The sequence below is a fragment of the Artibeus jamaicensis genome, unplaced genomic scaffold (assembly GCF_021234435.1).
Source record: "Artibeus jamaicensis isolate MK-2021 breed Jamaican fruit bat unplaced genomic scaffold, CSHL_Jam_final contig_781, whole genome shotgun sequence".
Lineage (NCBI taxonomy): Eukaryota > Metazoa > Chordata > Mammalia > Chiroptera > Phyllostomidae > Artibeus > Artibeus jamaicensis.
The window spans coordinates 7411158-7437356 of record NW_026521968.1 but is presented as its reverse complement, the minus strand read 5'-3'; the positions used below and the strand labels follow the sequence as shown (position 1 = coordinate 7437356).

The 26199-nt window shown below is 41.6% G+C and overlaps 1 protein-coding gene across 10 annotated transcripts in view; it reads left to right on the top strand.

The window, feature by feature from the left end:
* CNTROB (centrobin, centriole duplication and spindle assembly protein) overlaps positions 1-25821 on the top strand; it is a 28550-nt gene extending 2729 nt beyond the window's left edge. For 3 of the 10 annotated variants that reach the window (XM_037144895.2, XM_037144892.2, XM_037144898.2), the window contains 17 exons: positions 365-521; positions 1426-1542; positions 1755-1871; positions 2202-2300; positions 5259-5495; positions 5841-5987; positions 18157-18290; positions 18855-18980; positions 19218-19380; positions 20275-20524; positions 21875-22011; positions 22286-22349; positions 22730-22900; positions 23055-23187; positions 24112-24184; positions 24433-24511; positions 25558-25818. In XM_037144895.2, the coding sequence (XP_037000790.2) occupies positions 365-521; positions 1426-1542; positions 1755-1871; positions 2202-2300; positions 5259-5495; positions 5841-5987; positions 18157-18290; positions 18855-18980; positions 19218-19380; positions 20275-20524; positions 21875-22011; positions 22286-22349; positions 22730-22900; positions 23055-23187; positions 24112-24184; positions 24433-24511; positions 25558-25601 (2248 nt within the window). In that variant the 3' untranslated portion in view covers positions 25602-25818. Of the gene's footprint in view, positions 1-364; positions 522-1425; positions 1543-1754; positions 1872-2201; positions 2301-5258; positions 5496-5840; positions 5988-18156; positions 18291-18854; positions 18981-19217; positions 19381-20274; positions 20525-21874; positions 22012-22285; positions 22350-22729; positions 22901-23054; positions 23188-24111; positions 24185-24432 lie in introns of all 10 variants that reach the window. The other 7 variants (XM_037144899.2, XM_037144893.2, XR_005082429.2 and 4 more) reach the window with 6 other exon arrangements.
* Positions 25822-26199: the final 378 nt, after the last annotated feature.

The window sequence follows — 26199 nt, the reverse complement described above, 5'->3', positions numbered from 1 at the left end:
ACACTTGCCACTTAGCTTTTAGTTTTATCCTTTCTCTCCTATCTTCTACTCCCTTTACTTCTTCAGGAACTTGGGCACCTACTGCCTAGTACCTGGCCTTTTCCCAGCCTCTACTCCTCCTTCTCCCAGAAGAGTTAGCTTGCTTCTGTGGAGACTTTTACCACAAGGAGTGTGGCCTGGAGGAAGGAGCACTACAGAGTGAATCATAGGACCTATGTGCTGTGTATGGTTCTGTCATTACCTAACTTGAAGACATCGGCCAAGTCTCTTGTGCTTTCAGTTTCCTCCTTTGTAAGATGTCACAGTTGGACTTATGGGTCTGAAAAGCTTTGCCAATTCTAATATTTCTACCTGATTTGCTCAGCACCCGGCCCCTGCAAGACTTATCTCCATCCAGTTCAGCCCAAGCCCTGGAGGAGTTGTTTCCCCGCTACACCAGCCTTCGGCCAGGACCCCCACTAAATCCCCCGGATTTTCAGGGCCTGAGAGATGCACTGGATTCAGAGCATACTCGTCGCAAGGTGAGATATAAAGACTTTCTTTTGGAAGCAGCAAAGATTAGAAATAGGGCTAAGTGCTAAGAAGGGAAGAGGGTTAAGGGACCAAAGCTGGGGCTTTGCTCTAATGGCTCTTCGGGAACGCCTTCTTCCACCATTCTATCTAAAATCACACACTTCTCCTCCAGGTATTCATTACTCTGTTATATCCTTCATGTAGCTTATCACAGTCTAATGTATCTTGCTTATTTTGCTCTTCTAAAGTCTAAGCTCCATGAGGTCATACCTTATCTTTTTTAGCACTGTCTTCCTAAAATTTAGAATATACCAAACACATAGAAGCACTCCATAAGTGTTTGGTGAATGAGCAATGAATTTTGTTGTCTTGTACAAAGGCTTTATAGCTGCTGATATAGTGAGTTTTATCCCTCTGAACTTCAGCCTGTCTGATATAGGAAAAAAGAGGGACAAGGCAGAAGAAAAGTCAAAATCATTGGTTGTGTTGTCATTTTTGGAACCTTCTCTTCTGTTTTTACCTGCCTGGGTACGAGTGATAGGTTTTGCCTTTATCCTTGCGATGTTTAATCACTGTGTTCAATGAGCTTCTCAAAGCAGGAGTAACTTCCCACTCTTTGCAGTGTGGGCTGCTGCACCCCCACCAAAAGGTCTGTGGAAATTTTCTCAGGGGGTCTAGGGAAAAGAAGAGCCTGGAAGCTAAGCCCCTGCTTTCTGAGATGGTAGAGGAAGGTGTTAGAAGTCTTGGGCCCTAAGGTTTCTGCTCCAGAATTCCTGATTCTCTTCCAAACCTAATCTGCCCTTGGGACACAGCCCATTTCCTGTCTCCAGCCCATTTCCACCTAGCTGGAAAGTTTGGTGCTTTGGTCAGACTAAGGATGGCAATACTCAGTTTCTTTATCCTTCTTCCCAGCATTGTGAGCGTCATATTCAGAACCTACAGACCCGTGTGCTAGAGCTTCAGCAACAGTTAGCTGTGGCTGTGAATGCTGACCGCAAGAAAGATATCATGATTGAACAACTGGACAAGGTGCCAGGGTAGCAGAATGTGGTGGGTCTCTCCATGGGGTGCACTACAGTGAATAGGGGGTGGCCAACCAACATCTTTTGTTCATTCTAGGAGCTGGGGTAAGGGGTGGGCTTACTGGCTACTGAGAGAAGGTGGCTGTTGACCTTGCCCCCATGGGCAGAAGGAAGGCAAAAATATTATTTTGGAATTACATCTGACTTTCCTCTCCTGAGACCCTGGCCCGTGTGGTAGAGGGCTGGAACCAGCATGAAGCTGAGCGCACAGAAGTACTTCGGGGACTCCAGGAAGAACGCCAGGCAGCTGAACTCACTAGGAGCAAGCAGCAGGAGGTGGGCAATGTGGGTTATGTAACCTAAGTCACTGGTTGCTAGAATGAGGGGGTTGAAATAGCCCTGGAATTAAAGTTCCTCCAAGACTGACCTGAATCTTGCAGTAGCCAGCCTGACAGTTCTCTCCTATTTCTGCTCCCTTCACTGTTTCTGCTGTCAAACATGCATCGTTGATGTCTTCCCAGCTTTTCCTATACCATGTAGTCAGTCTTTTTGGCCCTCAAGTAATTGACTTAACCCTTAATTTTAAAGTTTACATTGTTAATGCTTTTTGTATAACATAGAGATTTCCTTCAGTTCCTCTGTCCTGTGTAACCCTTTTCCTGAAAGACAGTAACCCGCCTGGAACAAAGTCTTTCTGAGGCCATGGAGGCCCTGAATCGTGAGCAGGAAGCTGCCAGACTACAGCACCGGGAAAGAGAGATGCTGGTGAGAATGCTGGGCTGGGTTAATTCCAACAGAGGCCGTTATGTTAATTACTTCTAGAGGGCTTGGGATGTTGGTGGATTGTGGGAGTTCATGACTTCAGTTGCTCCATGGCAGTAGTTCCCAAAGAGTGTTCCTTAGAACACTAGTTCTGCTGGATACTCTACAAAAAGGACTCTGCCACCAAGTGAGTTTGACAGACTTCAAATTATTAGAATCATCTGGGAAATTATTGTAAAATATTAATCTCTGGGACCCATCCCCAGAAGTTGATTCAGTAGATATATGGTGGGGTTTAGGAAACAAAAGATTTTCAGGAATTTCCTTTGTGATTTTATTCAGCCAGGTTTGGGAACTATAGTCTAGGGCATAGCCAAAAAGGTGTGAGATGAGACTCATTTGAGTTTCTTATTACTGAAATGATAACGTGATTACCTATGTGAATTAGTAGCCAGGTTTGGAACTTGTTGCATGCATGGCACATGCTTGCTGTATGCATGCTGGTACTTAGAATCTTTTTTAAAAAATATTTTATTGATTATGCCATTGAAGTTGTCCCATTTCCCCCCTTCATTCCCCTCCACCCTGCACACCCCTTACCACCCACATTCCCCCACTTTAGTTCATGTCCATGTGTCATAAGTTCTTTAGTTTCTGCATTTCCCACACTACTCTTGCCCTCCCCCCATCTATTTTCTCCCCACCGTCTATGCTACTTATTCTCTGTACCTACTCCTCCCTTCTCCTCCTCCCACTTCCCTGTTGCTAACCCTCCATGTGATCTCCATTTCTATGGTTCCACTCCTGATCTAGCTGTCCTCTTAGTTTGCTTTTGTTTTAGGTGTGGTTGTTAATAACTGTGAGTTGGCTGTCCTTTCACTGTTCATCTTTTTTATCTTCTTTTTCTTAGATAAGTCCCTTTAACATTTCATATAATAAAGGCTTGGCGATGATGAACTCCTTGAATTTGACCTTATCTGAGAAGCACTTTTACTGCCCTTCCATTCTAAATGAAAGCTTTGCTGGATAGAGCAATCTTGGATGTAGGTCTTCGGATTTCATGACTTGGAATACTTCTTTCCAGTCCCTTCTTGCCTGTAAGATCTCTTTTGAGATATTAGCTGACAGTCTGATGGGAACGTTTTTGTAGGTGACTGTCCTCTTATCTCTTGCTGCTTCTAGAATTCTCTCCATTTTAATCTTGGCTAATGTAATTATGATGTGCCTTGGTGTGTTCCTCCTTGGATCCACCTTCTTTGGGACTCTTTGAACTTCCTGGATTTCCTGAAAGTCTATTTCCTTTGCCAGATTAGGGAAGTTCTCCTTTATTATTTGTTCCACTAGTGTTCCACTTGTGGCTGTTCCTCTTCCCCTTCTGGTACCCCTATAATTCGGATGTTGGAACGTTTAAAGATGTCCTGGAGGTTCCTAAGCCTCTCCTCATTTTTTTGAATTCTTATTTCTTCATTCTTTTCTGGTTGGATGTTTCTTTCTTCCTTCTGGTCCACTCCATTGATTTGAGTCCCAGTTTTCTTCCCATCGCTATTGGTTCCCTGTGCATTTTTCTTCATTTCACTTAGTGTAGCCTTCATTTTTTCATCTAATTTGTGCCTAAAATCAACCAGTTCTGTGAGCATCCTGATCACCAGTGTTTTGAACTGTACATCTGATAGGTTGGCTGGCTTTTGGTCGCTTAAAAGTATTGGCTTCGCGGCTTTTGAGTTGTTCTTCTGCTTGAGCCATAATGTTCTGGTCTGTTCATGCCTGTTATGTATGAGGGGCGGAGCCTTAGATGTTCACCAGGGTGGTGCCATCCAGGTCACTGGGTTGTGACACTGTATGGGGGTTGGGTCAGATAGAGAATAATGGCGCTTGATCTGCTCTCTCTGGGATTTCAGTTCCCTCTGCAGCTTCCCACAAGCAGATGGGGCCCTTCTGGTGCTGGTTCCCAGGTGGGTGGGCTTGTGTACATTCTAGGACCCTGTGGGTCTCTCCAACAAACTCTTTTGTGAGGCTGGGAGTCTCTCCCTGCACCTCAGCCCCCACAAATGTTTTCAATCGGTGCTTTTAGGCTTTATTTCCTGGTGCTGGGGCCCTGGGTTTCTTGGTGTGTCTTGCTGCCTGTTTTTGCCTGGTTTATCTGCATGCGAATGTGTGACCGCAGTCACCCAGCAGCCTTGTGAGCCACACTGGGTTTGCTGGTTTCCTCCCCTCACCCCGGGGTCTGCTAGCCCTGCACTGCTTGTGCTCCTGGGTCCACCAGCCACCGCTTTTTCCTGCTGCAAACCCTCTCCGTCGGCCACTGACTCCGCTCCTTACCAGTCTGGATGAATGGTTGTCGGACTTCTGTACAGTTCAGTTTTCTGTTGTTCTGGTTGTGTTTTTGTTTCTAAATCTTTGTTGTCCTTAATTTTGGTTGTGCCAGGAGGCATAATGTTTTCACCTACACCTCCATCTTGGCTGGAAGTTCTTCGCCTTCATGCTGGTACTTAGAATCTTAACAGGCTACATCCAGCAGTGTTGATGATAGTTGCTGGTTGGCTAGTACACGATGGCAGGCTGGATATTCTATTTTTTGTGGAATTTCTTTTGATGATGGTGATGGCTATTATATACTGAGTACTTACTACATGCCAGACACTGTGCTAAATGCTTTACATACTGTTGTCACTTCACAAAGTAGACGATAATACTATGCCTGCCCATTTCACAGATGAGGATGTATACCTAAGGACACATAGTAAATGACAGAGCTGGGACTCAAACTGAGATTTGAATCCAGATTTACCTATTTCTGGAACAGAAGCTCTTACCTACTATATTATAATCCTGTTGCCTTGGCAGCTTTTGTATTTTTAATGGACACAATTCTCAGCAGGCACATTGTATGGGAGGTGAGGGGGCATGTTGCTGGTCTCTTGAAGGCATGCTGAGTATCTTGGTCTTCTCCTGGGGCTCTAGGAAGAGGAAAGGCAAGCTCTGGCCTTGAGATTGGAGCTAGAACAGCAGCAGTCTCGAGCCCTGCAGGAAGAACGGGATGAGGCTCGTGCTGGGCAGCTCAGTGAGCATCGACAGTTGGAGACACTTCAGGTGACCCTAGAAAAAGAACGACAGACCTGCATCCAGCAAGAGCGCCAGTTTAAGGAACGCTACCAGGCACTGCAGGAGGAGGACCAGGCTCAGTTGGAAAGGGAGAAGGTAAAAGCAGCAGTTGGGGAATGAGGAACGGATGAAGGGCAAGATGATGGAATGAGATGAGATGTCAGAATATGGAGTATAGGGGACTCAGATGGAGACTAAAGAACTAGTTAGTGCATATGTGGGAAACAAGATGGAGAGCGTGGGCCCAGTTAGAAAGGCTCGGGGCATCGAATACATGGGAGACCAAAGAGAAAGACTAAACAGAGATTAGGAACTAGGTCAAATGTGAAGAGAAGGAAAGGAAGCTTGGGGTTTGGGTGGTTGTGGGGGAGGAATTGGAAAATAGAGGTAACTAGGAGACAGAAAATTTGGTATATACTTAAGTTTGATTCTCTTTCTCAGGGGAACACACAGAGGGAGGCCCAGGCTGCCCGGGAGGCCCAGCAGCAGCTGGCATCGATGCAGTCTGAGGTGCGGCGGTTGGAAGGAGAGCTGGATATAGCTCGGAGAGAGAGAGATGCTTTGCAGCTGGAGATGAGCTTGGTGCAGGTCAGGAGAAGTGGTCTCAGGGGTCATAACACATTTCTTTCTTTTAAAAAAGATTTTATTTATTTATTTATTTTTTGTTTATTTATTTACAGATTTTTATTTATTTTTAGAGGGGAAGGGAGGGAGAAAGAGAGGGAGAGGAACAACAGTGTGTGGTTGCCTCTTACACAAGCCCTACTAGGGATCTGGCCCACAACCCAGGCATGTGCTCTGACTGGGAATCAAACTGGGGACCCTTAGCTTTGCAGGCCCGCACTCAATCCACTGAGCAACACCAGCCAGGGCTTATTTATTTATTTTTAGAGAGGGGGAGTGGGAGGGGAGGAAAACATGGGTGTGCAAGAGATACATTGATTGGTTGCCTTTTGCATGCCTCTAACTGGAGATCTGGCCCACACCCAGACCTGTGTCCTGACCCAGAATAGGATCGGAGACCTTTTAGTTTGTAGGCTGACACTCAATCCACTGAGCCACACCAGCTAGGGCATGGCAAACATGTTTCTAATTAGAATTTTGACTTTTATGAGCTTCTGTTTTTACGTGTAAAATATGTGGTAAGGGCAAATTACCATATTTTGCTGTGTATAATGTGCTCTTGTGTATAACATGCACCCACATTTTTGGCCCAACCTTTCAGGAAAAAAGTCTTTCATTTTAATGTTTAATTCAATGTTTTATTCATTTATATTTAGATACTTTTTTGCCTTATAAAGGATTTTAGCATTATTTTTGAACATATTATGGTACAAGAAATTTTTATTTTATTTATTTATTTTTAGAGACAGGGGAAGAGAAGGAGAAAGACAGGGAGAGAAATGTCAATATGTGGTTACCTCTTGTGCACCCCCCATGGGAAACCTGGCCCACAATCCAGACATGTGCCCTGACTGGGAACCAAACTGGCCTGTGCTCAATCCACTGAGCTACACCAGCCATGGCCAAGAAATTTTATGTAACAATTACAAAACACAAGAACAGATACAAGGTATTTCAGTACTACCCATGTTTAATACACATCCTTATTTTTTTCTCTGAAAAATTTGGGCAACAAAGTACACATTATATCCTATAAAATATGATAATACGTTTCTGAGACCAAGTCAGTCTGAGAGATGTTTCCCATTATTAACTGTTGATTTAATCAGATACTCAATTTCTGGGTTAGTCCAGAGTTTGACCCCTTGAGCAAATAAATTCCTTTCACCTAGCCCATTGAACTGGAGAACTGCCCACACAGAAACTAATTTATCATGGAGACCTAGAGTAAAGATGTTAGTAGACAATTCATAAGTAGCAATTTATAAGCTGCTGTGACCCTAAACTGGTGCTAGATGTATGTATGTATTTGTGTATTCAGTAAGCCTATTAAATAGCTCTTCTATATGTAAGCTCTATGCTAGGAGCTGGAAATAGCCCTTGCCAACAAGGTGCTCACAAGCTAGATGGGGAGTTTGTCTACTACACACATATTTGAAATAGAATGGTAAACGATAATTGAGAGTAAGGAAAACCACTCTTTACTCAGACATCATATTCTTAGTAAGTAAGGTCTTTCCCAGCTACACTGAGTAAAATCTACAGTCTGTGACAGTGTTTCCCTTCTCTGTTTAATTTTTATGTATACCATGTAGTGTACCTTTTAAAATCTTGTTTATTTTTTGTAAGGTCCTCTAGGGCAAAGATTTTTGGCTGTTAATTGTTGAATCTTAGTGCCTGGCTTTAAAGTTCAAGTCCTTTATTTACTTATTGGTCTACTCATTGAAAGTGGGGTATTGAAGTCTCCAACAATTGTTGTCAAACCGTCTATTTCTTCATTCAATTCTGTCAGTGTATTTTGGGGCTATCTTAGGTCCCATCCTCTGTATTTCTGTGGTGTCAGTTGTTACTTCTCTTTCATTTTTGATTTTATTAGTTCAGGTCCTCTCTCTCTTTTTCTTGATGAGTGTGGTTAAAGGCTTGTCAATCTGGTTTATATTTTCAAAGAACCAGCTCTTGTTTTCATTGATCTTTTGTATTATTTTCTTAGACTCTGTTTTGTTTATTTCATCTCTGATCTTTATTATTCCCTTTCTTCTCACACTGGGCTTTGTTTGTTGTTCTTTTCCTAGTTATTTTAGGTATAAGGTAACATTTTTTTTTTAGACTTTTTTTGTTTCTTGAGGTAGGCCTGTATTGCTGAATTTCCCTCTTAAGACTGCTTTTGCTGTGTCCCATAGATTTTTGGATTGTGTTTTCATTTTTATTTGTCCCAAGTTATCTTTTGATTTCTCTCTTAATCTCATTGTTAACCCATTCATTGTATAGTAGCATGTTGTTTAGCCTCTGTGTGTTTGTGTGTTTTTCAGGTTTTTTTCTTGTAATTGATTTCTAGTTTTATACCATTGTGGAGGAAGAAGATGCTGACACATTTCAGTTTTCTCTAATTTATTGAGACTTGTTTTGTGACCTAACATGTGATGTACCCTGGAAAATGTTCCATGTATACTTGAAAAGAATGTATATTCTGCTGCTTTGGAGTGAAATGTCCAAAAATAGCAATTGAATCCACGTGGTCCAATGTGTCATTTAAGGTCTCTGTTTTCTTGTTAATTTTCTGTCAAAAGATCTATCCAGTGATGTCAATGGGGTGTTTAAATTCCCTACTATAACTCTATTACTGTCTATTTCTCCCTTTATGTGTTTCAACATTTGCTTTATTAATTTAGATGCTCCTATGTCGGTTGCATAAACATTTACAAGTGTTATAACCTCTTAATTGGACTGATCCCTTTACCATTATTGAATGTCCTTCTTTGTCTCTTATTTATAGCCTTTGTTTTAAAGTCTATTTTGCTGGTGTAAGTATTGATACTCCAGCTTTTATTTTTGTTTCCATTTGCATGAAATATCTTTTTCCATCTCTTTACTTTAGGTCTGTGTATCTTTCAGTCTGAAGTAGGTCTTTTTTTTCTTTAATTTATTTTTAAGATTTTATTTATTTATTTCCAGAGAGAGAGGAAGGGGTAATAGTGGGAATGGGGGGGTAGGGTGGAGGGGAATGAAGGGGGGAATAGAACAACTGTAACAGCATAATCAATAAGAAAGTTAAAAAAAATAAAGTCAATATTAACTTTTATGTATCTATATAATTACTCCTTTTTAAAAAGATTTTATTTATTTACTTTTAGAAAGAAGGGAAGGGAGGGAGAAAGAGAGGGAGAGAAACATCAATGTGCAAGAAATACATGAATCGGTTGCCTGTGCTCAACCCCAACTGGAGACCTGGTCTGCATCCCAGGCATGTGCCCTGACTGTGAATTGAACCAGTGATCTCTCAGTTTGCAGGCCAGCACTCAACCACTGAACCGCATCGGCAAGGACAATTACTCCTTTCTTTGCTCTTCTTCCATTCCTTTAACTCACATCTTCCATCTGGAATCTCTTCCTTCCTTCCTTCTTTTCTCCCCCCCCCCCTTTTTAAAGCCCTCATTGATCAGTTGCCTCCCATAGGTGTCTTGAGTAGGGATCAAACCCACAACCTGGGTATGTGCTATGACTGGGGATTGAACCCTGAACTTTTTGGTGTTCAATGATGATGATGCTCCAACCAACTGAGCCATGTGGCCAGTGCTGGATTATTTTTCTTGCTGTCAAAATCTCTTTTATTTATTTTATTTAAAAAATATCTTTATTTTACATCCATTTTTAAAGGAAGTCTTGGGTGGGCAGTTACTTCAAAATGTGGAAAATATTCTGTTTTTCATTATTGTTGAGAAGTCAGCTATCAGTTGATCACTATTGCTGTAAAATTTTTGTCTTTTTTGTTTTTATCAGTTTTACTTGGCTGTGCTTAGTGTGTTGTGTGTGTGTGGGGTGTGTGTGTGTGTTTAATAATTCTTTATGGGATTCTTAGGCTTCTTGAAATAGTGGTGTCTTGCATCAGTTCTGGAAAATTCTCAGTCATTATCCCTGCATATTGGCTCTGCTTCATTGTCTCTGCTGTATCTTTCTGGAATCTGATTGAATATATGTTAGCTTCTGTATCTATGTTGCTTACTCTCTGTTTTGTATTTTGCATCTTTTGTGTTTTTATGCTCACTCTGGATAATTTCCTATTTATCTTCCAGTTCACTAATTCTCTAACTTTTTCTAATCTACTATTAACTCACCTATTGATTTTTTAATTTCATGTATTTTTTTATTTTACAGAGTACTATTGTTTTTATTTTCTATCTTAATTTTCCATAGTTCTTGTTCTCTGATATTTTCAACTTTATCTTTGATTACCTAGATACAGTTTTATTATCTGTAGATGATAATTCCAATATCTGAAATGTTCGAGGATCTTTTTCTGTTGTTCCTTGTTTTTGCTGGCTCTCGTGGAGTCTAGGATTTTTTTGTTTGTTTTTTGGGGTTGTTTTTTTGGGGGGGTTCTGGTTATTTTTAACCATGTGTTAGAGCTTGTATTTGAAAAATTGTAGGAATAATTTGAGGCTTACAATTAAAGTACTTTGCTCCAAAGAATATTTGCATTTGCTTCTACCAGGTCCTGAAAGACACTGTAAGTCCAGGACCAATTAATCCTAATTTTCAATGGTTGGGATTCCTGGGTGATTTAAGCTGAGCTTTATTTTGAATAGGGTGTTTCACGTCCAGTTCACTCCCATACTAAAAATGAGTCTTAATTTATTGTGAGTAGGGTCTCCCCAGGTAGACTCCCCAACTTATGTGGGCTTTGGCCTTTGATTTCTGTTCATTTGCCTTTGAAAGAAAGTCAAGACAAAAATTTTAATTTTCTCAGGTAAGTAAATACCCTCAGGGCAAAAATGGCTATTTACCATGCTCGCTACTTGACTAGGTGCTCACGCTCTCTCTCTCTCCCTCTTTCTTTACTTTGGTCTAGTTATTCCGTACTGTTTCATTACCTCTTTGATGCTCTCTTAGGAAGATGTTCTATATAGAGAGAAAAACATAGAATTAAATTTTATTAAATTTGTTTGTTGTTATCCAAAATAACCTAATCTGCTAGTGCTAGGAAAGTTAACTTGGATAACTTAATTTGCTAGTACTAGAAACACGAAAATCTACTTCCTGTCTTCTAATACTCTGAAATAGTTTGTAATGTTGTCATTAATATGTGCTTCTTGAATATTTGATATTTGACTATAGATTTTACTTCTTTAATGTTTGTGGAATACTTAGGCTTTTATTTCTTCTCAAATTATTTTTGGTACACTCACATTCTCTCTGTCTTTCTCCTTTGTCCCCTATATGTTCATTTAAAGTTTTGATTTTCTACTTTATTGACTTAAAGTTGTTCATAATTTTATCTTTTCAATGTCCATAGCATCTTTTTTATTTTTTATTTCTGATATTTATTTGTGTGTCATTTCTCTCATCTTTTTTTAAAACTATCTTACTTGTCATTTACTTGAATATATTTCCAGAGAATTAACTTTATACTTGGCTTTTTCTTCTATTTTATTAGTATCTATACTTTATTTCATTTACTATATTTTCTTTGGTTTTATTTTATTATTCTTTTTAAAACCTTAAGCTAGGCCCTGGCTGGTGTGGCTCAGTGGATCGAGTGCCAGCCTGTGAACCAAAGGGTCACCAGTTTGATTCCCAGTCAGGGCACATGCCTGGGTTGTAGACCAGTCCCCAGTGGTGTAGGGGAGCAGGGTTCAGGAGGCAACCACACATTGCTGTTTCTCTCCCTCTCTTTCTCCTTTCCTTCCCTTCTCTCTAAAAATAAATAAGTAAAATATTTTTTTAAATCTTAAGATAAATGCTTACATATTGATTTTAGCCTTCTTTTCTAAATTTCTGTATAAATACTAATTTAAGTGTATTCTACAACTTATCCTATGTAATATTTCTCTTATTATTTGATTCTGACTTATATTTAGTTTTTTATATTATTACTTTTGATCTCCTGAATAATTTTAAACATATAGAATTTTTCTATGTTTTTATTATTGATTTATAGCTTGTCTACTTTATGATTAAAGAACATGGTCTTTAATCAAAGGCATTAAAATTATTTATATATTTCTACCCAAGTTTTTGTTTCAAAATATTTTAAACTTAAAGAAATGTTGCATCATAGTATAATGAATACTTAGATTCATCAGATTCATCAACATTTGTTACATCCGTCTGTTGTGTATATTATACCTACCTCTCTCTTTTCTCCTTTCCCCACACTCTTCCTCTTTCTCACCTCACATCGTTTGAGTGTTTCTTTTGGACATCATGAGAGAATATGCTTTTTTAATTAAAATTATTTGAGACTCAGTTTATCTCTTGAAATATGGCCAGCTTTTCTAGATGTTTCATGTGTGATTGAAAATATATATTTATAGTGTTTGGGTGAAGTTTTATATGTGTCTCTGTGTGTGTGTATAGTTTGTTAATTATGTTCTTTAAACCACTATATCTTCTATTTCTGTTAAAATTTATATATTTCTCCTGCAGTCTGTCAATTTTGCCTTATACGCTATTATTATTATTATTATTATTATTATTATTATTATATATTCTCACTGAAGGGCATGCTTATTGATGTTAGAGAGCAGGTAAGGGAGGGGGAGGGAGAGAAACATGATGTGAGAGAGAAACATTGATCTGTTGCCTCTTGTACATGCCTGACTGGGGACCAAACTGCAACCTAGACATGTGCCCTGACTAGGAATTGAACCTGTGACTTTTCCGTTTACTGGACGATGCTTGAACCAACTGAACCACACCAGACAGGGCTTGCTATATACATTTTGTGGCTATGTTATTAGATACATATAAATTTTAAAATTGCTGTATCTTTTCTGGTAATTGAATATTTTATCCTTAGGAGGTGACTCTCTTTATCTTTATAATGCTTTTTGCCTTAGGGTATATATTTTTGCTTAATATTAATTGAGCTATACCAGCCTTTCTTTTAAAAACAGAATTTGCCTAACAAATATTTTCCTAACTTTTTTACTTTCAACTTTTATATATTTGTCTTTTACCTAGAGCATTTAGTTCATTGACCTTTATTTATTCATAGCTGGGTCTGTGCCCTACTTTATATCTTATTTTATCTTACCTATTCAGAGTTTATTTTTCTCTCCTTTCTTGTATCTTTTAGATTCACTACTTTTTTTCTCATTTTTCTGACACTTTTTCCTTAGCTAGTTTCAAAGTCATAACTCAATTTCTGTTCATTTGTTTGCTTGCTTGTTTAGGGGTTACTTTAGAAATAATAACATGTATACCTAAATTATTAAAGTTTACTTATTAGAGGTAATTATCAAAGAAAAAGAAAGGAGCCATCAATTCTATGTAGGTGGGTCCAGGTAATGTTCTCAGAGAACTTTAAAAAATATTTTAAAATATAGTAAAAATTACCTGTAACACAAGTTCAAATAATACAGAAGTAAAAAGTGTTGGTTGCCTTCTCTTATCATGCCATTTGGAGTGCCTCCTTCAGAACTTCTCGTATATAAGCATATGGGTTGGTGCTCTAATAAAAGGAGAACATGCTTTGTATTTGCTGCAACTTGTTTATTTTTTAACCTCATAGAATATCATACATATCTTTCCATGTCAACACATGCAGATGTGCATCATTATTTTTAAGGGTTATATAATATTACAATGAATGGATGAATCATAGCTTACTTAAGCATTTTCCTTTTGAAGAGAAATTTACAATGATACCGATTTTTGCTGTAAAAAACAGTGCTTCAGTGAACATCAGTGTACATGAATCTTTGGCATCCCTTTTGTAGGACAGATTCCTGTGGAATTGCTGGCTTAAAGGGAATGCATATTAAATTTTGCCATTAAAGAAATTAGGTAACAAGACTTCTGGCCAAGATGGAGGCGTAGATGGAAACACTGTGCCTTCTTGCACAACCAAGTTTAAAGACAACAAAGTTTTAGTAACAAAAATGCAACCAAGACACAGAAAATGGAACAGTACGTAAGTCTGACAACAACAAACCATTCAGCCAGAGTGGTAAGAGGGGTGGAGTCAGTGGCTGGCGGATTTGGGTTGTGCAGGAAAAAGCAGCTGCACCAGACCAACCCAAGAGCACAGGCGGCCGTTGGCAGATCCCAGGCATGGCTGGAAAAAGGTGGACCCAGTGGGGGCCCAAGGAGCCGGGCTGATTGAGGTCACACATTCACACTCAGATAAACTAGGTGAAGGAGTGAGCAGTGAGACAGACTGTTCAAACTAGGGCCCCAGTGACAGGAATTAAAGCCTAAAAGCACCAACTGGAAAAACTTTTGGGGTCAAAGTGCCAGGAGAAGCTCCCAGGCTCACAGAGTCTGCTGGAGAGACCCACAGGGTCCTGGAGGGTGCACAGGTCCACACACCCTGGAGCCGGCACTAGGGGGGACCGGTTTGCTTGCAGGAAGCTGCAGAGGGGACCAAAATCCAAGAGAGCAGAACAAATACCACTGCCCCTCTCTGACCCCACCCCCACATACAGGGTCACAACCCAAGGACTGGGTTGCCCTGCCCTGGTGAACACCTAAGGCTCCGTTCCTCATACCTAACAGGCACAAACAGACCAAAACATTATGGCTCAAGAAGAACAGCTCAAAGCTCCAGAGCCAATACTTCTAAGTGACCAAGAGATAGCCAGCCTATCAGATGCACAGTTCAAAATACTGGTGATCAGGATGCTCACAGAACTGGTTGATTTTAGTCACAAATTAGAGGAACAAATGAAGGCTAAACTAATTGAAATGAAGGGAAATGCACAAGAAACCAATAGTGATGGAAAGGAAACTGGGACTCAAATCAAAGGGATGGACCAGAAGGAAGAAAAAAATGACACAACAGAAAAGAATGAAGAAACAAGAATTCAAAGAAATGAGGAGAGGCTTAGAAACCTCCAGGACATCTTTAAACATTCCAACATCTGAATTATAGGGGTACCAGAAGGGGAAGAGGAGGAGCAATAAGTGGAAAAGTTATTTGAACAAATAATGAAGGAGAACTTCCCCAATCTGGCAAAGGCAATAGACTTCCAGGAAGTTCAGGAAGCTCAGAGAGTCCCAAAGAAGGTGGACCCAAGAAGGAACACACCAAGGCACATCATAATTACACTAGCCAAGATGAAAATGAAGGAGAGAATCCTAGAAGCAGCAAGACATAAGGGGACAGTCACCTACAAAGGAGTTCCCATCAGACTGTCAACTGATTTCTCAAAAGAGACCTTACAGGCCAGAAGGGGCTAGAAAGAAGTATTCCAAGTCATGAAATCCAAAGACCTACATCCAAGATTACTCTACTCTATCCAGCAAAGCTTTCATTTAGAATGGAAGGGCAGTAAAAGTGCTTCTCAGATAAGGTCAGATTCAAGGAGTTGATTCATCATCACCAAGCCCTTATATGAAATGTTAAAGGGACCTATCTGAGAAAAAGAAGATAAAAAATATGAACAGTGAAAGTACAGCAAACTCACAGTTATTAACAACCACACCTAAAACAAAAGCAAACTAAGAGGACAGCTAGATCAGGAGTGGAACCATAGAAATGGAGATCACATGGAGGGTTAGCAACAGGGGAGTGGGAGGAGGAGTAGGGGGGAGAAGGTACAGAGAATAAGTTGCATAGATAGTAGGTAGAAAATAGACAGGGGGGGAAAGAATAGTATGGGAAATATAGAATCTAAAGAATTTGTGACACATGGACATAAACTAAAGGAGGGGAATGGTGGGGGAGGGGGTGTGCAGGGTGGAGGGGAATGAAGGGGGGAAATGGGACAACTGTAATGGCATAATCAGTAAGATATATTTAAGAAAAAGAAATTAGGTAACAACATATCTAGAGTAGTCAAAATCATAGAAACAGAAAGCAGAATGGTGGTTGCCAGGGGAGGGGGATGAGGGGTTGTTATTCAGTGTATACAGAGTTTCGGCTTTGTAAGATGAAAAAGGTCTAGAAATCTGCACAACAATGTGATATATTGGGTTAGCCAAAAAGTCTGTTACGTTTTTTCTATAACATAAAAGACACACTTTTCATTTTCACCAGTAACTTTATTGATTTGGATATCTTGACTATGTCAGCCATCTCCCGCTATTAGCTTCTAGTGGGTAGAAGCCAGGGGTGCTGTTAAAACATCTTCCAATGTATAAGAGAGCCCCACAGCAAAAAAATTACTTGGACAAAATGTCAATAGAACCAAGAAACTTCACAAACCACTTTTGACACATTTGATCAGTCACAGCACCTTCTCATACACTGCACAAATCTTCTTTTGTGTTTTAGTTGCATTTTTACCTTTCTTGAAATAATAAAGCATAATATGCTGAAAATGTTGCCTGTCTTCTTTCATCTTCAATATTAAAACAGCTGCACAAAAGTTCACCTATTTTGATAAATTTTTTTAAATGCATACTGATATAACAGCTGTCACAATACAACAAAATTATTTCAAATAAAGTTAAGACAACTAAGCACTTGCTAGAGCCATTTAAAAAAAAAACACATTCCCAGTCAGGGCACATGCCTGGGTTGCACACCAGTTCCCTGCAGGCCAGTTCCCAGCAGGGATGCACGAAAGGCAACCATACATTGATGCTTCTCTCTCTCTCTCCTTCCCTTCCCCTCTAAAGATAAATAAATAAAATATTAAAAAAAAATAAAAAATAAAAAAAAAACCACAATGGACTTTTTGGCCAACCCAATAGTTAACAGTACTCAAATATACACAGATTAAAAGGGTAAATTTCATATTATGTATTTCTTACCACAATTTAAGAATTGTTTAAAAAAAGATTTTAGGTTGCTGCAAGAGTTTGGTATGATTGGGACGTAGTTGGGAGTGATGAGGTAGATGGGCGGTGGGAGATCGATCATAAAGGTCCTTGTAAGCCATTTTAAGCAGCCAGAACTTAATTTTTTTGGCAGTTCAGGCATTTGAAGGGTTTCAAACAAGGGAATAAATTGAGTATTTTTGTGTTTTAGGGTATTCACTGAACCACAAAGTTGAGGATCTGTTTGGGCCAAAATGGGAGAGGACAGAGGGTGGAATAGAGGCAGGAAAGTCAATTAGACTTGAAATAATAATTGAATTAATGTAGTAGTGAGTGGAGGGGTAATTTAGGTGTTAAGGAAATAGAATGACATGACCAGTTGGAAGGGGTAGGAAGTAAGAGGAGCCAAGGATAACTCTGGTTTCACATAGCTTGTGTGTTTCAGTGGCAAGTGGTTGCATTAACTAAGGCAAGAAATATAATAGGAATGGAAGGTTTGAGGGTAAAAAACCAAATGAACTCATTTTGGATGTATCGTTTTTGAGGTGTATCCAAATACAGCTAAGCATGAGCTTACTGGGTGTATGGGCTTAAAGCCTGGAAGAAAGGTCTAGGCTAAAGAGAGATCTAGAAAGTGTTTTAAGCTATAAATGGTAGCAAAAACATGACCTACAGGCCAAACATTTGTTATCCACATGTTAAAGCATCAGTCACCAGTGTTAGTGTATGAAGACTGGTCAGACTGAGGACGGAACTCAAGGAAGCATCCAACCTTTGTGGGCAGTTGGAAGAAGAGCAGTCAGCAGAGACTGAGGGGCAGTCAGATAGAATGAGGACATGAGACGATGGCATCGTGGGGCTGAGGGAAAATGGTTTTAGCAGGAAGGATTGGGATAGGTGGCTGATGTTGCGGTAAGGTCACATACGACTGCAAAATCACCACTGTTGGATTTAGAAATTAAATTCTTTGTCATGAAGTAATGTATACTATAAGTAGAAATCAGATTTCAGTGAGTTGAAAAAGGAATATGAGGTGAGAAAATGGAGAGAGTGAAAGACTAATTCTGCTTTAAGAGGCAGGGACACTGACATTTATTAATGTCTCCTGGGTTTCAGGTACATACAACATATAACAGACACACATCTCAGACACATACAACAGATTTCACTGTTCTACCTAATATATCTTTTGGTTAAAATTTTTTTTTGTCCAGAGTCATTTTAATTTTTGTGTACATACAAGGTGTGAATACCTCATGATCTAAAAGGAAAGGGAACCTTTTTCATTCTCTGTGGCAAAATTCTTGTTCTTCATCCCTTGGGCATAGGAGGGGAAATGTTGGTAAATGGATTTTGGGGGTCTATATCCTCCATTCTCTTTTAATCCCCAACAGAACTGAGCTATTACCCCACCTTCCTTCACTCCCAGGCCCGGTATGAAAGCCAGCGGATCCAGCTGGAGTCAGAGCTGGCTGTGCAGCTGGAGCAGAGGGTGACAGAGAGGCTGGCACAGGCTCAGGAGAGCAGCTTGCGGCAAGCAGCCTCCCTGAGAGAACATCACAGGTACCTGGGACTTACTGGATGCTGCATCTCCTCAGCCACACAGGTGTTGTTAGTGCCCTGCCCACATCCTCTCAGATCCCTTTATCATCTTCCAACATGCTGGCTCCTGTCAGCTGGGACCTAAGTCTGTCAGTGGGAGAGCTGCCTGCAGGTGCACATAGAGAACTGGAGTGCTCGATGATTTTCCTCCCACAGGGCGTAGTCCTTAACCAATAACTGGTGGGTGCAGGAATATAAATTCCCCAGCTCCCTGCCCCTGATGGGGACAATGATGAGCTTGACCTACACTATCTCCAAGCTGACCTGTGGGATTGAGCCTCCTTCCCATCTCAGTCTCACTTCTCACCCCCACTTCTCTACCATTCTTTTTCCCAGAAATGCTTCTTAAGGGAGTCATTTTCCAGTAAATCCTCATCTCAGTCTTCACTTCTGGGGAACCCATCCTAAGATAGCAGCTTTGTTCTTGCCTTTTTCCTGAGCCCACTGTACTGTACCAGGCCGGCTGCCTGTGGCTAGCTGTCTCTCACATGCACACTCTGCCTTTTTTCACCTGTGTCCTCTTAGGAAGCAGTTGCAGGACCTAAATGGACAGCACCAGCAGGAATTGTCCACTCAGTTGGCTCAGTTCAAGGTGGAAATGGCAGAACGGGAGGAAAGGCAGCAGCAGGTGGCTCAGGACTATGAGCTCAGGTACCGGTCCTTAGAGTATTGCTTTTACGCCTCAGTCCCTTTTCCTGTGCACAGAGCCCAAACTGGGAAGGGTGAAGAGCAAAGAGCTGCCGCCTCCATAGACTTATCTATCCTCTTCTACATTGGCCTCAGCTCCTTTCAGAATTTCTGATGTCTGACATTCCACCATGGTTCCCCTTATTCTCCAAGTCTTTGCTTTCTTAAAGGCTATCTACGTCAGCTTTCCCATCTTTTCAGATTGGCCCGGGAGCAAGCTCGAGTGCGGGACCTGCAGAGTAGGAACCAGCAGGTGGAGGAACAGCGGGCCGAGCTGGTAGAGCGACTCCAAGCCATGCTGCAGGCCCACTGGGAGGAGGCAAACCGACTGCTCAGCACCTCTGCCCTGCCTCCTGACCCCCCAGTAGGCATTACTCCTTTAAGCTAAGCTGCTCAGAGTTGGTAGATAGATACCTTTTCTCGAAATCTAGCTTCCTCCCAAGAGAAGTCCTAAGTTCAGGTCCTTGAACATGCATTAAAAAAAAAATCTGAGGAACTGTCTCATCAAAAGAAATCCTTTTTTCTGTGGCCATAACTCACCCAGACTGGCCACGGTGCGCTGGGTATAACTCTAACTCTCTTTTCCCAGCTCAAGAGGTGGTGAGGAACACGTGATTCTAGTTTTGCCAAATGGTAACTGAATTATGAGATTAAGGGCCAAAATTGTTGCTAAATCCTGCCCTAGAGTAGGATTGGGAGCCTCACCCCTGGCCTGTCTTATGTTGCTTAGCATCTCCTGCTTCCTTCTTTTAATTATGAAATTTTTATTGTTAGCTAAAATGTTTTTTGGAATAGATATGCACATGGTAAGGAAAAAAATCCAAGCCATTCAAAAAGGTATAGAGAGAAAAGTAATCTCCCTCCCATATCTGCACCTCAGTCTCCTGGCTCCTCTACCCAGCAGCAACTGCTATTACTGGCCTCTGGAGTGCTCCCCCCACAAATGGTAGCCTTCTACACACTGTTCTATGATTTTTTATTTACGTACTTATTGGCGGAATTTAAAGTTGTATCATATATTTTGTTTTTACAAACTGCTGCAATAAATACCATTAATGAATATCTGCCCAAGTGTATCTATAAAATTTCTAGAAGTGGAATTGTAAGATCAAAAGTAAGCATCTTAAAATTTGATAGACATTATCAAATCTTTTAAGGAAGTTTTAATTTGTAATCTTACTAAAGTGTCTGTACCATGTCTTGCCTTTTTTAATACCCTGGGCTTTGACCCTTTTTTCTTCCTCTCTCTTGTGCCCAGGTCCCTACCACCAGCCCTGGGCCGCACGAACCAGAGAAGGGGGAGAGGAGGGTCTGGAATATGCCTCCCATGGCTGTGGCCCTAAAGCCTGTGTTGCAGCAGAGCCGGGAAGCAAGGGACGAGCTGGCTGGAGTGCCACCTGTTCTCTGTAGCTCCTCCCCAGATCTTAGCCTCCTGTTGGACCCCACTTTCCAGAGCCAGCATTCCTTCCAGCCCCTGGAACCAAAGTCAGATCTCACTGAATCTTCAGGTAACTGGGAACAGATATCACAGGGGTGCCCCTTACATGCACTAATAGGCTTCCTCTAACCTAGCTGCTTCTCTGTCTCGGACTCGAGTATTTGGATTCCCAGATGTCTGAGTGACTGTACATTGCAAGGAGCAGAAATCCACTCAAGTTGGATTGAATAAAGGGAGTGAGATCTCAGGGAAATGTCATGCAGTTGGACCTAATGAGAACTGGAGTTTGGCTCCAGCAGTGCTCTCAGGAACTGAGGCGCTGCTACTCCTTTCTTTGGACTTGCTTGGGCTCTTGACTCTGTCTCTCCCTGCACATCTGTTCCTTTCTCTCTCAAGGTGCTAGCTCTGATAACTTTGGCTTGCACATGGACTTGACCAGCCATGACATTGATTCCAGCCAAGACTCTAGACAAACTTATAGAGGCCATGGGTCTCTGTTTCTTAGGTCCAGTTTAAAGAGAGGCCACCTGATGGGTTGGCAACCATCCTTTGGATTGGCTAACCGTGGGAGTGGTGTCCACCCCTGGTTTAGTCATCTGTAATTTGGGCGGATGGGAGTGCTGTGTATAGTGCAAACATGAAAAGCCAGGTTGAATTAAGAATGAGGGATGAACCCTGCCTGGTGTGGCTCAGTTGGTTGGAGCATCGTCCTGTATACTGAAAGGTTGCAGGTTTGATTCCCAGTCAAGGCAGACACCTAGATTGTGGGTTCCATCCCTGGTCCAGGAGCCTACAAGAGGCAACCCATCAATGTTTCTCACATCAGTGTTTCTCTTTTTCACTGTCTCTCACCCCGACTTTTTTCTAAAAGCAACAAAAAAAATGTCCTCAGGCAAGGTTTAAAAACTTTTTTTAAAGAATGAGGGATAAATTATAGTACAGTTTTAGTAAAAGGTAAAAGATGTATATGATCTGAAGAGAAACCAGAGTAATATATATATCACATTTTAAATATAAAACTTGTGTAATTACAAAATGAATTGAGGGCATGTTCTGGTGAAGAGACCAAAACATGTTTATTAATCCTAAACCATTCTGAATAGTCATTTCTGTTCTTTAAGTGGCTTATTGTGATATTTATTATTTATTTACAGTCTGAATACCACAGCTTTCCCCTTCTGTCTACACTTCTTAGAATTCAGCTCTTCCATCTCCCAGTTCCCTTCAACCCTTCCCTCCAGCTATTTTAATCTTTCGTTATCTCTCACTGCAGCATCACTATTATGTTTAATAGGCCTCTTTCTTCTGGGAATTTGGTGAGTCGAGCTATGGAGGAACCCCTCCCCCTACAACATACACATGTATGTGTGTGCACACACATACATGTGTACACTTGCATATTACACGTTTTGTTTTACAGATGGGGCCTTGCATCCCAATCACAGAGCAGAACGGCCATTACCTGAGGAAGATCCTGGATCAGCTGGGGATGGCTTCCTAAAGCCAGGGCTTCTACCCCCTTCTCAGCTGGAGGGCCTCAAGCATTTTTTGCACCAGGTAAGAGAGTGCCCACGCATCCTGCCTTATTTGCTTCTTCCATTCTTCATTTCCTCTTTCTGCTGTAGGAGTCCAGGACTCTGGCATCTTTTCCCTTTTAGAATTACTACTTCGTCCCAGCTTCTTACTCTCCCAGTCTTACTCCTATCTTAGAAGTCCTTTCTGGGACATAGGCGACCAACCATAGCTCTTGCTTCCCCAGCCTCTGCTTCCCTCAGATACCTAAGTCTTTCTTTATTGATCCTGAGGGAACTTTACTGTCTTGTCCCTACAGCTGCTGGAGACAGGACCCCAGAACAATGAGAACCCCTCTGTTGACCTGTTGCCCTCTAAGTCCAGTGAGTGCCAGCTCTAAAAAAGATTGGGGCTGGGAAACGTGGGAGTGGGTTCTGTGGGATGGATTTTTAGGACCTGGCAAAGGTGATGAAGCTTCATAAAGGCCAGGGGGGTAGACCTCCTTTAGGCTCCTTAAATGGCCCTTTAACCCATTTCCTGATTTTTTTTTTAAGATTTTATTTGTTTATCTTTAGAGGGGAAGGGAAGGAGAGAGGGAGAGAAACATCAATGTATGGTTGCCTTTTGTGCGTCTCCTGCTGGGAACTGGCCTGCAGGGAACTGGCCTGCAACCCAGGCATGTGCCCTGACTGGGAATCGAACCGCAATTGTGTGGTTCACAGGCCCACGCCATTTCCTGATTTTATCTCTTAACTCTTGCTAGGTCCCCTGCCTGTCCCACTTTGGGAGGAAGCCCCTCAGGTGCCACACCTCCCACCCCCTGTCCATAAAACTAAAGTGCCCTTAGCCATGGCGTCCAATCTTTTCCGGGTCCATGAGCTTCCCTCAACCCATTTACGGAGCAGTGGCCCCAGCAGTGGCTCCCCAGAGAGAGGTGAGCAGGTCGTGATTTATTGGGAGATGAAAAGGGAGGTGTTGGGTGTGGAGCAAGTACCTGGAACTAAGGCCCTTCTGGGTTCCTAGGGAGCTGGGAGGAGGGCTCGGGAGAGCAGGTCTAGGATGACGACCATTACTGATCTGTCTCTCAGGTGGAGATGGGCTCACATCCTCCAGGCAACTGATGGAGGTGTCTCAGCTGTTACGACTATACCAGTCTCGGGGCTGGGGGGCATTGCCTCCTGAGGACCTGCTGCTCTACCTGAAGAGGCTGGAGCATAGCGGGTACCAGCCTGGGAGGGAAGGGAAGAAGGGTTATGTGGGTAGAATCTGGACAGTGGGCAGGGAAATGACTCAGGCAGGGAAGAGAGGGTGTGTGCGTTGTCTACTGAGTGCTCTTTTGTCCTTTTCTGGGGAAGAAAGTAAAGGTAAGATACAGATTGAGTCTCTTCTTCCTACATCTCTCCCTGCTCCCACCTTTCTTTTTATTCTTTAGACATTAAAAAAAAATTATGTCTAAAGAGAAGAGAGGGAGGGAGAAAGAAAGAGAGAAACATCTGTCGGTTGCCTCTTGCATGCACCCTAACTGGGGACTGAATCCGCAGCCCAGGCGTGTGTTCTGACTCAGACTGGAACCTGCAACCTTTCGGTTTGCAGGACGATGCTCAACCAACTGAGCCACACTGGCCAGGGCTCTCCATCTTTATTTTTTGTCTCTTCCTTTCTACTTAAGTTTTTTCTTTGCTTCTAAAAAAGTCTCTTCATCATGTCTTTCTACCTTAGTTTTTTCTTCTTTACCCTGCAGCTTTTAACTCTGAACCCTAGGATTGTGATTCCCCAGTATAATTCAATATTTGATTTCATGAATGTCTCTTCCTATTTTAAAAAATTACTTATTTAATTTTAGAGGGGGAAGGGAGGAAGAAAGAGAGGGAGAGAAACATCAATGTGTGGTTGCCTCTGGCGTGCCTCCTACTATGGGAGCTGGCCACATCCCAGGCATATTCCCTGACTGGGAATCGAACCAGCGACCCTTTGGTTTACAGGCTGGCACTCAGTCCACTGAGCCACACCAGCCAGGGCCCTCCTATTTGATTCCAGGACTGTCTTTTTTATTCTTAAGAGACAAAGTTGAGGAGTAGTTTTCCTATTTAACGTTAGGCTGGGGAGAACTCCTCCCCAATCCTCATCTCTTGATTTGTATGGCAGGACTGACGGCCGAGGGGATAATGTCCCCAGAAGGAACACAGACTCCCGCTTGGGTGAGCTCCCCCGGAAAGAGGTGAGTGAAAGCAAGGCAGAGCAAGGGATAGGAGGGCCCTCACTGACTTGTTCCTCCAACTCTGCACACTCTGCACCCGATGGCCTGACCCACCCCATTCCTGCTCCCATTCTCTGTAGTATGATCACTCCCCTTTGCCGAAGAATTCTCGTCCTTTCCATGCATGACTTTTCTTCAGTGGGTCAGGAGATGAAAGTGCCAGATGCTGACTTTCTCCTCTTTCCTTCAACTCTTATGTTTCCTCCCAGGCTCTCCCTCGCCGCCTTGCCACAGTTCCTAGGAGTGAAAAACCTCCGGCACGCAAGAAAAGTGGGCACCCTGCCCCTGGTAGCGTGAGGAGTCGGGCAGGAATCTGGAGATAAGCCCCTTGGCCTTTCTTCTCTTCTTTGTTCTCTTCTTATTACTATTTTAATAAATGCTCAGTAGTCTGTATTAGAGTCCGTGACTCAGGGATTTGGCAAATGGAGGTTTTATAGGAAACTACTTTGTAAAGAAACCTCATTTTATTCTGTTGGAGTATGTTTTTTTATGTTATGTTCCTATTTTATATTATGTGGAAAAAGACATGAAGACAGTCTTATGGCTAGATTGGAGAAGTTTTAATGAGCCATGTTTCAATGTTTTAAGAGTATAACCCACAGAGTAATTAGCTTTGGTTGGTAGTATCATTTCAAATGATTTTTATTTTCTTTATATATTCCTGTGTTTTCCAAATTTTCTAAAACAAGCATGTATTATTAATCAGAAAAAACCAAACTTTTAATAAAAGAATAAGTTATATAAAGAATTTGAGTAAAAATTTGATTGTTGGAGAGACAGATTTCTCCTTTCAGAGCAGACAGTTATTTGAGATTGCATTAGTAAGACTCTGGGAGATTCCACCCCACCCAGCAGACATTATGGCTGCGGTGTTCACCCTCGGGTTTTATGACGTGTATAGAAGACTAGAGTGCTGGCAAGAGAAATAAAGCCCATGATTACAAAAAATTCCTTCCTAATACTCACCAAAATGAACAAAGAGAAACAATATTAGAGAAGAAATGGCATCTATGTGAAACTAAGAAATGCCCCAGCTTCACAGTACAAACACTGACAAACACACCATGCAGCTTACATCACAACGAAGGGTGATGCTGCAGGACCCACACCCGGCTTTCCAGCCCTGCAGCTCAGGGCAGGGCAGTGATGGTGGTAAGTACAGTTCTGAAGGGCCTGACCCTAGGTGTTTGAGGGACAGAGTTTACTAGATTCCCTGAGGTCCTTCTACTTGCTCCTGAATTATTTGGTTAGATCCAGAATAGACATGATAGAGTATACGCTCACATAGTATTTCATATTAATAAATGTTTGTCTTATTTCCTTCTACCTAAAAGTAACTTTGGAGCCCCTGGGAAAGGGAAAAGGGAAGAAGAGATAAACACACAACTCCGGCCAGGACAGTGGTTGCTGGTCTCACTCAGGACAACCCTCGCTGGCTGAGAAAAAAGAGGTGAACTTGCACAGGAGCAGCACCAGGCTCAGAAGACTTTTCAAACTCTGTCTCTTCACCCACCTATGGAAACATTTGCTTTTCTATTTTTTACCTCAAGTGCATAAAATTTATTTGACCAAACTCTTTGACTTACAGCACAGTATCATTATTGGTAAGGGAGGTTTTTATACTGTTTTAACAAGTTGGCAAAATGAATATCCAGTCTTATCTCATTATCTCTTGGATTCCAACTTGCTGCCCTCGGTTGACTCGCCCTACATTTTTCTTAACATTAAAGACAATCTGGAGAATATTTCCCAACTCTGCAGAACAAAATCTGGAAAGGGCACAGTGCTGACTTAACCATTCAGTGAGCCAATTATTTTTATTTTTATTTGAAAACATGTTATACCCACATTAAAAGTCTGCTTCTTCACAAAATACCACCAAGGAGTCTGGGGAGGAGGAGAAAGTCCACAGTGGAGCAGCTCTTCTTCCCAGTTTTTCCTCTGCAATTGTCTTGGGAATATTCTGAGAGAGGAAA